Here is an 11,991-nt window from a genome sequence, read left to right as displayed (position 1 = left end):
GAGATCCTTTCTTTCAATCTGCTTGAAAGAACAAGCCCCATCCCCAATATCTTATCGCATAACCATGTCTCCGCCGCCACCCCCATCCCGCCGCCTCCTCATCTTCCAAGAGGCGCGCCACCCCCAAACAGCCGAGGTCGTGTACTTGCCCGTGAACAAACTGGGCCTCCCCATCTGCGGTGATGGACCGGACCTACCCTCCATCCTGGAATTGCCGCTGAGGATTCTGAAGGCGTTTACAGAGATTTTCAACCAGCCGAAGTATAAGGGATGGTGAGTGCCCCCCCCACCCCCCCACCCCGTTGTTTCAAGTTTGAGGCTCTTAGTCTACGCATGCCCTCTTATTCTGGGTATGGGGTTCCGCTGACCTTCGAGATTAGGGCTATTGTGGCTGCGGGGCCGTACCATGATACCTCGGAGGAAGGGAAATATTATGCTGTTGTGTTGGAGCAGACGGCGTCGGCGCAGCATGCGGATTCGATGGGAGCGATATTGTAGATTGGAATGCGGGAGGTGGTCACTGCTGCTGTTGTTGATGATCATTATTTTTTTTTCCATGGGCGTCTATGTGTTATGCTATACTTAATACGTGTATTACTTGAAGGTATGATAGTTGGCTCTGCTGCTTGTCTACTTGTTGATGGATTAGAGTGGGTTGGTGGAGTTGCTTTGCGTCTGGGTCGAGGAGTCGGCATTTGTAGTACTGTATCTTGTCTTATGTTATGGTGGAGATTTTGACCGATTTCTACCTACTCCGAATCATATATCCCCGTTTGTCTTGGAATTGAGATCCTAGCGTCGATTGCGCTTTTGGATTGTGAGTCGGCTGGTCCGTAATGTCTGTTTTTATGTACAGCGCGTGGTTCTGTTTCTCCGTTTGGGTTGGTTGTCCATGTGTCTAGTATATCGATTGAAGAGAGGTTTCTATTTGACTCTTGCCCTTGCTGTACGTTCCAACCAGAGGAGAGCTCGAGAATGGATGTAAGCAGGAGTGCTTTTCTGCTTGTCTCGGACGATTCTGGGCGTAGTGGTGGACATCATTTCAATGGCCGTCTACAGCCATCCACCGCCTCGACCTCCCGGTGAATGAGGATAACTGTCATGGATATACTACCATAAATTGCCAAACCTCGTTCAATTGCATTTACTGGCTCACCCCTACCATGGGTATATCATCTCACGAGGTTCGCTTCTCGAGCTTTTCTTCCTCTCCCTCCTCTCTCGTTCCTTCTGAACTACAACAGACTCAATCTTCAACCTGCTTCCATACAAAGTAAGCATCCTGCTACCAAATACTATCATCTGATAAACTTCCTCATCTCATCCTACCCCCTCATTAAGAGCTCGCCCAAGCTTATCTTCAAATAATAACAAGTAACAGTACCTGCTTGCCATCTAGCTAGAACCTCATCATCTAATATCTAAACTCTCCATCTACAAAGTAAGGCCCCCTCCCCTCCTCCAGCATCTCAACCCCACACCACACCACTAACCACACACACACCTCCTACAAAAGCTAACACCCAAACCCAAGATGTCATACAACAACTACACCACCACCGAGTTCCCCCTCGCATCCTCCAGCCCCTCCCTCTCCCCACCGAACATCGACCTGCTCATCCCCCTCACAAGCATCATGCTACTCACCACCCTAGACCTCATAGGCATCATCACCGACAAAATGCGCGCGTGCATCCTCCTAGCAGCATGGTACATACCCCCTCATTGCCCGAAAACCCAAAGCTAACTACAAGGGCTCCTACTCAGTGGCAGCTATCTAGCCAGTCATATGCACCATAACGTACACTTCGAAACAAACAACACGGTCGTCGTCGAGTCACCCATTGCAGGTGATTGGGAGGCCGTGCTGGGGCCTTATACTCCGTTTTCACATGTTTGGGATGGCGTTCATGGCGATGTGCCCGGGTATGGCGATTATGGTCGCGATGGAGATGAAGTTGATGATGAAGACTTTGGCGCGGATGCGACCCCAAGCCCTCCTGCGGATGGATCTTTTGGCGTCAGGAAGATTGTTTGGTGTCTGGTGCTCGGTTTTCAGTGGGTCTTGGTGCCTTTTGTTGGGGGTATTCGGAAGTGGGCTGAGCGGGATGTTGATGTTGGGGTTCACTTGACAGACGAGAAGATGGAAGAGGAAGAGAAAGAGGAGGAGAAGGAGGAGGAGAGACTGACTGACGTCAAATGCGAGACTGGGACTTCGCCTGATGAGCTTCGTGAATATGCTGCCTCGCTTAGGGCCTCCAATGCCTTAGCAGACGACAGTATCATGATGAACCGTTGGCCTTCCACTTTCGTTATCAACAAGGCCGAATCCATCAAAGAGGAGGAGCTGGCAACCCTCGAGTTTGATACACCAGACGATACTCTCTTTCCTCCTGACCTTGTCTCCAGCCTTGAGTACTCTGACTGGGACTCTCTGGATGATATACTTGATGACTACCGCTACTATCCCTCGGACTCACCCGACTTTCCGTCCTCTCAAACATCTGAGACTGCATTATCGACCGCATCTCCAAAATTGGTTGATGATTGCGAGCCAGCGGCTGACTCTAACTCCAACTCGTTCGACTCTCAGCCAAGCTGTGCTCTAGATCTTCTTCTTGACGAGTATCCCTCAGAGCCATACCCAGATTCTGACGATGAAACCGAACTCACGCCCTTCCCCTACAGTCCGACGACCTCCTGCGCCAGCCCTACCTTCAGCGTTTCCACTATCGACACAGATGATTTCCTGACTGGGACCCTTGACGAGAAGCTCTCGGAGGTCTGGCTTACAGACCCAGAACTCGACGACACTTCTCTCCCCAACAACCTCACACATGAGCCCGCCTCCTCCTTCGACGAAGTAATCGAAGAACCGAAAAAATACATCGATCAGCAGCAACATGCTGCTACACACGAGGAACACACCACTATTATTCCCAGAGCCATTGTCCCTAAAAAGAACGGTCAAACCCCCGTCTCTCACCTCAGACTCCCTCGCACAGCCCCCCAATCTACCCCAGCGCCTCCTAATTTCAGTATTGCAATTCCGCCTGGAAAGAAACCCAGCGAACCCGCAACCCCTGCCTCGAACAGCACCATCATCAATCCCCTGCAATCCTGTCTCTCCAAGCCCCATCACTCTTCGGAACGCGGCACTCGTCGTCCAATGCTGGAAGAGGATTCTTCCCCTCCCAGTGTAAATCTCGAGGCCCTGTCCTCCCTCGAGCTCGACCGACTCACCCGCTTCAACAGCTGGAAGAACCTCTTCGTGAACGACATCTCTTCTCCGATCTACAACCACTGCCAACACAATCCCCAGATTTCGGGCCCCCGATCCATGTACGTCGCTTGCTCACCTTCTTCATCAGCGCCAACACGGACAAAGAAGCACAAAAGAGTTCGCTTCCACCCGGCCGTCACGAACATCGACATCCGGATCTGTCCGAGGTACCTTCGGACCCGGCGCCACCGCGACCCTGATGGCGAGGTCATTGAACGTCCGGTCTTCTCGCTTACTCCCTTGCGAGAGTAGGGGGCGAAATGATGTGTCGGTGTTCGTTATCGGACTTCAGTCATCTGTGGGGGGGGGGCATACTCGATTGGGTGGGTACACCCATCCAACGCTTGATCGCCAACTCGTCTGATCATTGACCGATATTCACGGTCTCCACACGGTTGATTATATCTCACTCACAACCGTCGAAGTCGTCTATTCATCAAACCAAAAATCAAAAAGATCCACACGAACCGCAACCTCCATGAGAAACAAGATCAGCATCAAACACCTTCCCCTGTCCTCCTCCGTCCTCTCTCAAAGCAACCATACTTCCAATCCCGGAAGCCATCAAGAGAGCAGACTTTAACCAAGCTCCTCACCCCATATCAAGCTCAAGACCGAACTCAACAATACTCTCCTCTCCCCAGAAAATAACCCAACCATACAATGTCCATTAACCGAACCAAAGACCTAGCCCAACCACATTTCTCACGGATCCCACAAAGAAAAAGAAAAAAGAAACCATCCTCGATCCAGCTGCAATACAACAGCCTACACGACTTCCAAACCAAAGAACCAAACCAAAAAAAAAGATGAACAGCGCCAGAGCCAACTCCTCCAAGCGCAGCACATACCACGTACCTCGAAATCAAGTTCAACAATACCCAGGGGCAGGAAATCGCCCCACGTACCTGTTCAGTTCTGGAACCCAAGCATCCAAACCATTCAGTCGCTGGAACTTCCCAACCATCTCACTCGATCCAGCCAAGCAAACACTGTCCCTTCCAGAAGGCCGGGTTAGATTCGGACATGACATGGGGCTTACAGGGCTGGGCTGTGATCATGCGCATTTCTCGGGGTTTGTTTCTGGGGCAGGGGGGTGAAAGAGGGAGGGATTCAGAAACTCCCAGGGTAGTCCGGCAAAACATAGCCTCCCACCCTCTCTTTGGATTGGACATAACACCAAGGATCTTGGACTCATGGACGGGCGATGACTCGCCCTAGAGAGAAGGCATGGGGAATGGGAAATGGGGAAAGAGAGAGCTGCACAAATCCAGATACAGCTCTAGCTCCTCCTCGTCAAGGACAACAGCAGCACCGTCACCGCCCCTTAAAACCAAAAAAAACCCCCAAAATTTCCCTCGGTTACCCAGCCGTCTTTGCTGTGTCCAACAGGCGAAGGTTAATGCGCAAATGAAGATTCGAAGAAGTGAAAGGATAAACCGGTCGACGACCATTTCTGACCCGTCGTCAAATTGTATGGAATATCATGAAGAGACACTAATCCCATACACCTCACCCACACTTGTATATACAATCATTCCCTCCCTATGACAACAAAAGAACCCATAAGCTTGAGAGAGAGAGAGACATAATAAATAAAGAGATCATGATTGATTTAGGTATTCAGATCCATTAACAAGCCGCCCCTTCCACACTATCGCCCAAGCAAAAGTCTCGTTAGACAGGAAAGGAAAGACTGAAGAGACACACTAAAGCCCAACCATACTCTCCCCATGAACCTCCCGACAAAAGACTCAAGACTCAAGACTCCTCCCCCCCTCCCAACCACCCTTAGTAACATGACAATTCTCCTTGATTCCGTCGGATATAAAAAAACCCTTTTACTGGAAATAACAATGACGGAGAAAAACAAGTCAAACAGACTTCACGACTCTGACACACACACACACAGATGGAACACCGAAATAGGAAAGGAAAGGAAATCGGCGAGAGAAAGAAAACCCGCTTAATGTATAGTAGAATAGTAGTAGCAAGAACATAGAAAACCAAAGTTAGGATTCGGTTGAGATTTCTTCATCATCAGGGTCGTTCCGCAGGGTTTCCTTCTTGGGTCTGCTTGGTTTGCGCGTCATTCTTCCTACTTCTCTTTCACATGATAATTGTGATGGTGATGGCACACGATTGTTTCAACTAGCTAGCTAGGGGTTAGATAGGTAGGTAAGATAGACTAGACGAGGGGAACAGGATTAGGTGTAGACGTTGGAGGGAGGGAGGAGTTTGGCGCCGTAGCGCAGGTCGAGGGAACGAGAGTCGGCCGGGTCGAAGACGGTGGCTTGACGTTGTTCGAGGAAAAGAGCTAGTGATGCCATGAGAATGTGTTTGTGAACGATGGAAAGAAAGTTCTTACAGGTAATCTTGATGGAGTCGAACCAGCGCGCGGCGTTCTCGTCGCTACCGTCCACCGCCTTGAGAATTCCGGTGTCGGGGCGCGGAGTGGCCTTGGGCGGTAAGCTGCGCATCTTCAACAGCATATGTAGGATATCCGAGAATCGATCGCCCTGGCTGGCATAGTAGGGAGGGCGCTTATCCAGAGGCCACTGCTGAAACATTAGAATGCCGGAGCGCATCTCAAATGGTGCACAACTTACACGCTGAGCGAAGTTTTCGTCTTCCCATGAGCGGAACAGCCAGCAAGTCCTCTCAACACAGTTCAACAAGATGATCGCTACCAGGAAGGTTTCAAACCAGCCACTCTGCTGGCGCTGCAGCAGTCGTCGCTCCAAATCGTTCATCACCGACTTGCTCAGCTGAGACGCACGTTTCTCGGTCGCGGCACGCAACTGGCTGCACAGCAGAGCATACGACTCAGTGTTGGTCACCTCGTCGATAGGTGTTCGACCGTCGTCCGAGGGCTGTGCGAGAGAGTGCACCGAGGTAGGCGGAAGAGTTGGGTTGCAGTACGTCTTCCACTGCAGTTCCGAATCCACCAGAATGTGAGTGGCGATCCACAACTCCAACACACGTTCCAACAACAGATCCTACACCTGTTAGCGGCGCAGCTCTGAGATCCAGTGATGGGCGGTATTTACCTTCTTCTGCTGACTTAGCTCTGCAGCAAGCATCAAAGTGGGCCGCATGAATTCTGAAGTCTCACGCTCATAGAAGAATGGTGCGGTTTTCTTGATGTACATCTCAATCTTTCCCGGCAAATCATCGGTATCACTATCCAGCAAATAGAGCTCAGAAAGAGGTCCCTGAAATTGTGGCTCGTCGCTCAGGCCCTGTAGCTGGGGATCAAGTGTCGAGGCAGAAGGCTTGTGACCCTGTAGTCCGCTAAATGTGACATAGACCAAGCTCTCCTCAAAGTGAGTAACCTCAATACGACCAGCGTAATGTTCGAACTTGACCTGGTTGCGGATGCTGCTCACATCGTGATAGGCCAGCGTAGCGTGTAAGTCTTCGACAGTTAGCTCCAATCCAGGCATGAACGGGACCACAAACGATACATACTTGCGTTATAAAGCTCGAATTCTTCCGCAATTCGAGTACGAATGCATGGGTGCTTCCACAGGCGAGCGCTCTCAACGCTGGCACACGTGGTGCAAGGACTGTCTCCGGAGCACTAGGCATAGATTTGTTAGCCGCACGCTGATCGATATTGAAAGATCAGCACATACCGGCTTCTTCAGCATACGACAGCGAATGCAAGCACCCCGCTTTCTGACCTCCTGAACCTCCCGGCGTCGTGCAGCAGAGAACCGACCGCGCACTTTAGGTTTTGTAGGCTTGGTTGAGTTCCCAAACTCGTTCACAAAACCTTTGGCCTGCGAGTTCGGGTTCATCGCAATCGGACGGGGAAAAGATGCGGCGCGCTGGGTAGCAGCAGTCAAGGTAGGATCGTGTTCATGAAGGCTGTCGAAAAGGAGCTGTTCCTGGGTGGATAGCTGCTGGTTCCATGGGGGACTCATCTTAGCAAGTCCATCACCAAGTCCGACGTTGGAGTCCTGGTCCATCGGTAGTCCGTGTGGGACCATCTCACTCGCTGAAGCGGCGATCATGGATAATTGTGACTGGCGCACGTTGGCAGCCGAGTCAGTTGCAAGAGACGCTTCCGCCATTGCAGGAGATGCGGATGGTTGTGGTTCGGCTGGGGAGCTACCAGGGAGGGAAGGTAGAGACGAGGCGTTGGAGGCAGCTTGTTGGGGGGTCCCTGTGCGGCGAAGACAGTATTAGTGAATGAGAGCCCAGCAGAAGTGTTACTGAATTCGATGCACACATGAAATCGCAAAGACTAGAAATTAAAAACAAAACAAAGTGCTTACCAGGCGGCTTCGCATCCTCCTCCACTGTCTCTGGCTGAGTCGGATTGCCCTGGAAGCCTTCGGCCTCGAGGGCAGGATCCACGACGACCGTCTTGCCTCCAACCGTCAACGACTGAGTGTACGCGGGCCCGCCCCGTTTGGTTGAGTCGGAGGCGCCCACCTGTCTCGAGGCCTCGGCCAACACGTTGAGCCCGTCAAAGTTCTGACGAGCTGCTGCAAAGGGCAGATCCCCGGACTTGCCTTTGTTCGGTCCCGTTCCGTCTTTGTTTTGGTCACCGTCGGCAAGATCGGGAAGTTCGTGTAGTCGCAACAGGACGCGTTGACGATCGCGCAAGGGAATGGCTTGACACTTCTTGACGAGATGGTTGGTCAAGCTGTCAATGCGACCCTTGGGAAATTTCTCGCCGCACGCTTTGCAGGTGTGTTGGTAGCGATTGCTGGCGTCCTCGAGCTTCTGGCCGCGAATGAAGAACTCGAGGATCAACTGATTCGGTTTTCTGCCCATTGCGAAAGGCGTGGGTGGGCAGAAGAGACACCAGGATTGTGAATCCGAGGTTCGAAGGAGTCGAGTACAATCTCTCGAGTCACAGACCCTGTTTTGAGGGGGGGAGGGGGGGTAGATTAATCACCGTTGTTTTTGAATTTCCTTGAATAGATAGATTTGTGAAAGACCGGCAGTAAATGGGGAACAGAGCCAAAGTGACGCACACAGGGGAAAGCGGACGAGGGGTGGGAGAAGGCGAGCGGATGGCAAAATAGCAGTTGGCCACAATCCCGACCGGCAGAACCCACCACCGGCTCTTGACCGCTCGAAATCAGGTTTCCACGGGTCAAAAGAGATGGAAGTAGTCGCTACAGAGGCGCGGAGCAGTGGCGATGCAGTGACAGCAATTGCAGAGGGGCAGCAGATGAGAATGAAGGGGAGGAATGGTGTAGGGGAGAAGAGGAGGGAGTGGGATGAAAGGGAATAATGTTACGAGTCGCGGCAAAACACCGACTTTTACACGGGCGGTCTGTCACTGGCCGCCCTCCGAAGTCACGGGTTGGTCGGGTTTCGGTTGGGATGCGCTTCACCGCATGAAAGGCGGTGATGAACTCGGTGAATGGCAATGGGCAATGGGCAATGCACACTGCGAGGAATCAGATTCAGAAGTACTCCGTAGATCCAAGCTGGAGCTTGATCCCCGATGGGTTTGGTGATGAAAGGAAAAAAAGAAACTTGAAGCCGCTCCTCTTGGGTCTGTTCGTCATCAACCACTTCGCTAAGAAACCCTTTTCTTTCTGTGCGACCATTGCTGGCTAATTGGCTGGTCCACCTCCCACACCCAAACTGGACTCCCTAACTGACTGCCACCACTGCCTTCTTTCCTCTCTCCGCTTCTCTCTCTCTCCGTACTCGGTGGCTGCCCTCCTCACTCTCAACTATGGATTCTAGGGAATTTCGGTGACCGCCTTTTGTTCGGTCTCGGCTCCGAATGAAACTTTGGATGGACAACAAAGTATAACATTACTATCTTTTACTACACAAACACGAATATACACATAGTGGAATCTTCCTTACTAGTGGCTATCTCAAGTTCAACGTAAATACAAATCAATGCCAAAAGAACAGAAAAGACAAAAAGGTTTTCCAAAAAGAAAACCCTCCCCGGCTCCTTCCATCCCAGCCGTCCAGTTCCATATCCACTGCGGGAATTTCGGGCCTCCTCGCTGCTGTTGCCGTGTATGTATGTCAAGCACATACAGCGAAAAGTTCTGACGCACGGAGAGAAGTCGGTCTGGGATGACAAAAAAGCAAATGCATCATCAATGGATCCCCACTGGCAGCTCCGATGTTATCTGTCACCCTGGCTCCCCGTCTTGTCCCTACGTGTCTCTTGAGGTAGACCAAACCAAAAAAAATATATTTTGGGCACTTCAGCAGATGCGATGCTCGGGAGGCCGCCAAGGGACTCCCAGAATCTCGAAGATTCGCCGCTCATCGCGTCCTTCGACCAGCCGGCCTGTGGTCAGTTTGACTCGCTGAGGTCCGCGTAGCACGTCGGCGTAAAGCCCTCGCTGGTTCAGCCGCATGCCCTTCTTGCTGGCCAGGAGTCTCATGCTCCTGTTGAAGATGTCGTTGCCAGTGAAGTAGATCAAAGCTGCTCCGATCTCAGATCCGGGCACGAAAAGCAGGTCGATCCGTCGCCAGAGCCGACCGTTAGGAAGCTTCGAGGCCCCGTGCCATTTGGATCCATCGCCGCGGGAGGTGGCAGCCAGGCTGGTCTGTAGGAAGCCTGCCTGGAAGAGTCCCGGGACGACGGTTTCGATCATGATGGTCCGAATCTGCTCTATCGTAGCGGAGGGATTGGTGATAATCAGGTCAATGTCGCCTGAAGTGGACGAACCACGTCGGTAGGAACCCCCAATAATGACCTGCATCTCTGGATCAGCCTTTCGCACTGCCTCCCGCACGATCTCTCCGTGCACTTCAACCTCGTTCCGTGGAATACGCTGGGCGAAATCATGATAATGCTCCACGCCCACCCGTTGATTCTGCGTAAGGGGCGCTTTGGCTTTCAGGTCTTCCAGCGACCGGTAGCCTTGAGCAAGCCATCTCGAGGCTTGGGAAACGCCAGCCCCATAGACGCCTAGAAACTCCTGGAGTATCCGATCTTCAGGAGTGCTGTTGGCGTTTTCCAACCGACGCAGGCGATTCGTGAACACAATCTCTTCAATCTTGTCGGCCAGACGTGTGCCAATCCCTGGCAGTGACAAAGCCTGGGATCTGGTGGCAATTTTCTTCGGTTGTTTCCGAAGGGCACTGATCGCCTTGCGATAGGCGAGCGTGCGCCATTGGTCCCCTGATCGATCATAGTAGTCCAGCATTTGCTGTAGGACGGCAATGGTCCGATTGTTTGCATTTTCAGCATTGGCCTTTGAATCATGCCTCTGCATGCATACAAAATTCTGCTGCCAGTCAGATTGCGCCTCACTCCTACGTGCGCTCATCTTCCTCTTCTTCGGCTGTGATTCGCCCGAGTCAGACGCCTCGGGATCAGATGTTTCAGCCGTACTTTGCTCATCCTCAGAATCTAACGGCTACTCTTGATTAGATTGACAATCCAGGCGGGCTAATTCTGTTGGTCCTTACCAGATCTTTTACAGCCTTTGCTTCTTCGATGAGATCATCCAAGGCATCCCGCTCTCGAACAGGTTCGGAAACAGTATGTAGGTCATTCGAGCACTCAACCACCTGCTCCGCAGTATACAGCTCAGAGGTTTGTTGTTCGGTAGCCTGCCGCCCAGCAGTTTGTCCTTTAGTAGTCAGACTGTGTAGCTCGGTATGCGATTGTGTCTCGTGTTGTTGCTGCTGCTCTCGTCGGCTCGGTTTGATCGATAAGGAATCACCACCTGAGGGTTCGATCACAGGCGAAGAGCCTTTATCTCCTGCAGGGACAGGTGTACCGCTAACGCGGAACCGAACCTGAGCTGTATTCAACACAGTGCGAAACTTGACACACTCAGAAGGGTAGCTTTCGTCGACGAGCGCGACAGTGGACTGTGTCCGTGTCAACAGAGAATGGGTCTCACCAGGCCTTTTGTCTGCTTCACCTACCGGAAATGATTCGACATGGAGATGCTTTTTGACGTCGTGAAAAGTGATTCCCTTATCCACTATAACATGAGTGACTTGGTCGCCCCAGTTTTCTGCAGCAGAAGCACCGTAATCCTGCGCGCGCTGGATACGCAGGCGTCGAAGGGCTGAGGCACTCTTGTTCGGAAAGAAGACTGAGATACAAACGGGGTAAGCTCGAGAATCCAAGATGAGAACCCGAAAGTGAAGGAAGACCTACAGAAGACAAGACCTTTGAAGATCTGCTGCTCTTCCGGAACCGTCCTGGACGAGCATTGTCGTTTTCCCTTGCCCGAGACAGGCACAGTTTTCTTATTTCGAGGCATCTCTCCCGCTGTCCCTGAGGTGCTCTGCACAGTCACTTCTGTGAAAGTCTCGTCTGATCTTGCAGCAGCAGCAACGCAACGAGGGCGTTTCTCACGCTCAGGGCAAGCTTCAAGAGTGGAAGGTGCAATCACTCGGACTTCAGTTTTCGTGACGGTAGACCTAAGCTTCATGACAGCGGATCCCTCATCTCTTAACACTTTCTTGATCTTTGAATGAGATCTCAGAGTCATTCGGTCTTCCTCATCCTCGGACAAAGAATCCAGCCGCTCCAAGCCCTCAAAGAAGGCCTTTTTGGCCGCATCCGCGGACGCCATGGTATGGTGGCTGAGGTCCCGACGCCCAGAGCCAGAGACCGTCGAGCCATGAGTAATAGTCTTCTGCGTGACTGCGGCCTAGCAGGCGACAGCAAGGCTCTTAGAAAAAGCACTCTCACTCTCACATTCACATAAATTCAGTCCGAGACCAAAGAGGAATGACCGAGG

The 11,991-nt window shown here is 51.9% G+C and overlaps 4 protein-coding genes across 4 annotated transcripts; 2 read left to right on the top strand and 2 right to left on the bottom strand.

The window, feature by feature from the left end:
- Positions 1 to 64: 64 nt before the first annotated feature.
- BO95DRAFT_435148 (uncharacterized protein) lies at positions 65 to 498 on the top strand (the record flags this gene model as incomplete). Its single annotated transcript, XM_025585168.1, has 2 exons — positions 65 to 273; positions 381 to 498. 2 exons carry the CDS (start codon positions 65 to 67, stop codon positions 496 to 498), a joined length of 327 nt encoding a protein of 108 aa, XP_025438644.1.
- Positions 499 to 1,534: 1,036 nt separating this feature from the next.
- Positions 1,535 to 3,535, top strand: BO95DRAFT_504719 (uncharacterized protein; the record flags this gene model as incomplete). The annotated part of the gene is made up of 2 exons (XM_025591132.1): positions 1,535 to 1,710; positions 1,768 to 3,535. 2 exons carry the CDS (start codon positions 1,535 to 1,537, stop codon positions 3,533 to 3,535), a joined length of 1,944 nt encoding a protein of 647 aa, XP_025438643.1.
- A 1,627-nt stretch (positions 3,536 to 5,162) lies between these two features.
- Positions 5,163 to 8,363, bottom strand: BO95DRAFT_242151 (uncharacterized protein). The gene is made up of 7 exons (XM_025581360.1): positions 7,567 to 8,363; positions 6,922 to 7,454; positions 6,755 to 6,866; positions 6,334 to 6,701; positions 5,893 to 6,282; positions 5,652 to 5,841; positions 5,163 to 5,600 (listed from the first exon to the last, which is right to left on the bottom strand). The coding sequence occupies exons 1-7, from the start codon at positions 8,069 to 8,071 to the stop codon at positions 5,491 to 5,493; spliced, it is 2,208 nt and encodes a 735-aa protein (XP_025438642.1). The 5' UTR covers positions 8,072 to 8,363; the 3' UTR covers positions 5,163 to 5,490.
- A 768-nt stretch (positions 8,364 to 9,131) lies between these two features.
- BO95DRAFT_446271 (DNA-directed DNA polymerase IV) lies at positions 9,132 to 11,979 on the bottom strand. The gene is made up of 4 exons (XM_025587338.1): positions 11,403 to 11,979; positions 11,165 to 11,337; positions 10,700 to 11,107; positions 9,132 to 10,647 (listed from the first exon to the last, which is right to left on the bottom strand). Exons 1-4 carry the CDS (start codon positions 11,821 to 11,823, stop codon positions 9,484 to 9,486), a joined length of 2,166 nt encoding a protein of 721 aa, XP_025438641.1. The 5' UTR covers positions 11,824 to 11,979; the 3' UTR covers positions 9,132 to 9,483.
- Between the last annotated feature and the right edge of the window lie 12 nt (positions 11,980 to 11,991).

Source organism: Aspergillus brunneoviolaceus (assembly GCF_003184695.1).
Source record: "Aspergillus brunneoviolaceus CBS 621.78 unplaced genomic scaffold BO95scaffold_69, whole genome shotgun sequence".
NCBI lineage: Eukaryota > Fungi > Ascomycota > Eurotiomycetes > Eurotiales > Aspergillaceae > Aspergillus > Aspergillus brunneoviolaceus.
The sequence above is the reverse complement of the archived record's forward strand: the minus strand, read 5'-3'. Positions and strand labels throughout refer to the sequence as shown.

Coding starts and splice junctions, on each gene's coding strand:
- BO95DRAFT_242151 (XM_025581360.1), bottom strand. CDS start 8,071: ATGGGCAGAAAACCGAATCAGTTGATCCTCGAGTTCTTCATTCGCGGC. Junction 6,702..6,754: donor ATTCGAGCTTTATAACGCAA/GTATGTATCGTT, acceptor TAACTGTCGAAG/ACTTACACGCTACGCTGGCC. Junction 5,601..5,651: donor CGACTCCATCAAGATTACCT/GTAAGAACTTTC, acceptor TGGCATCACTAG/CTCTTTTCCTCGAACAACGT.
- BO95DRAFT_446271 (XM_025587338.1), bottom strand. CDS start 11,823: ATGGCGTCCGCGGATGCGGCCAAAAAGGCCTTCTTTGAGGGCTTGGAG. Junction 11,338..11,402: donor CTTCAAAGGTCTTGTCTTCT/GTAGGTCTTCCT, acceptor TTTGTATCTCAG/TCTTCTTTCCGAACAAGAGT. Junction 11,108..11,164: donor TCCATGTCGAATCATTTCCG/GTAGGTGAAGCA, acceptor ACACGGACACAG/TCCACTGTCGCGCTCGTCGA.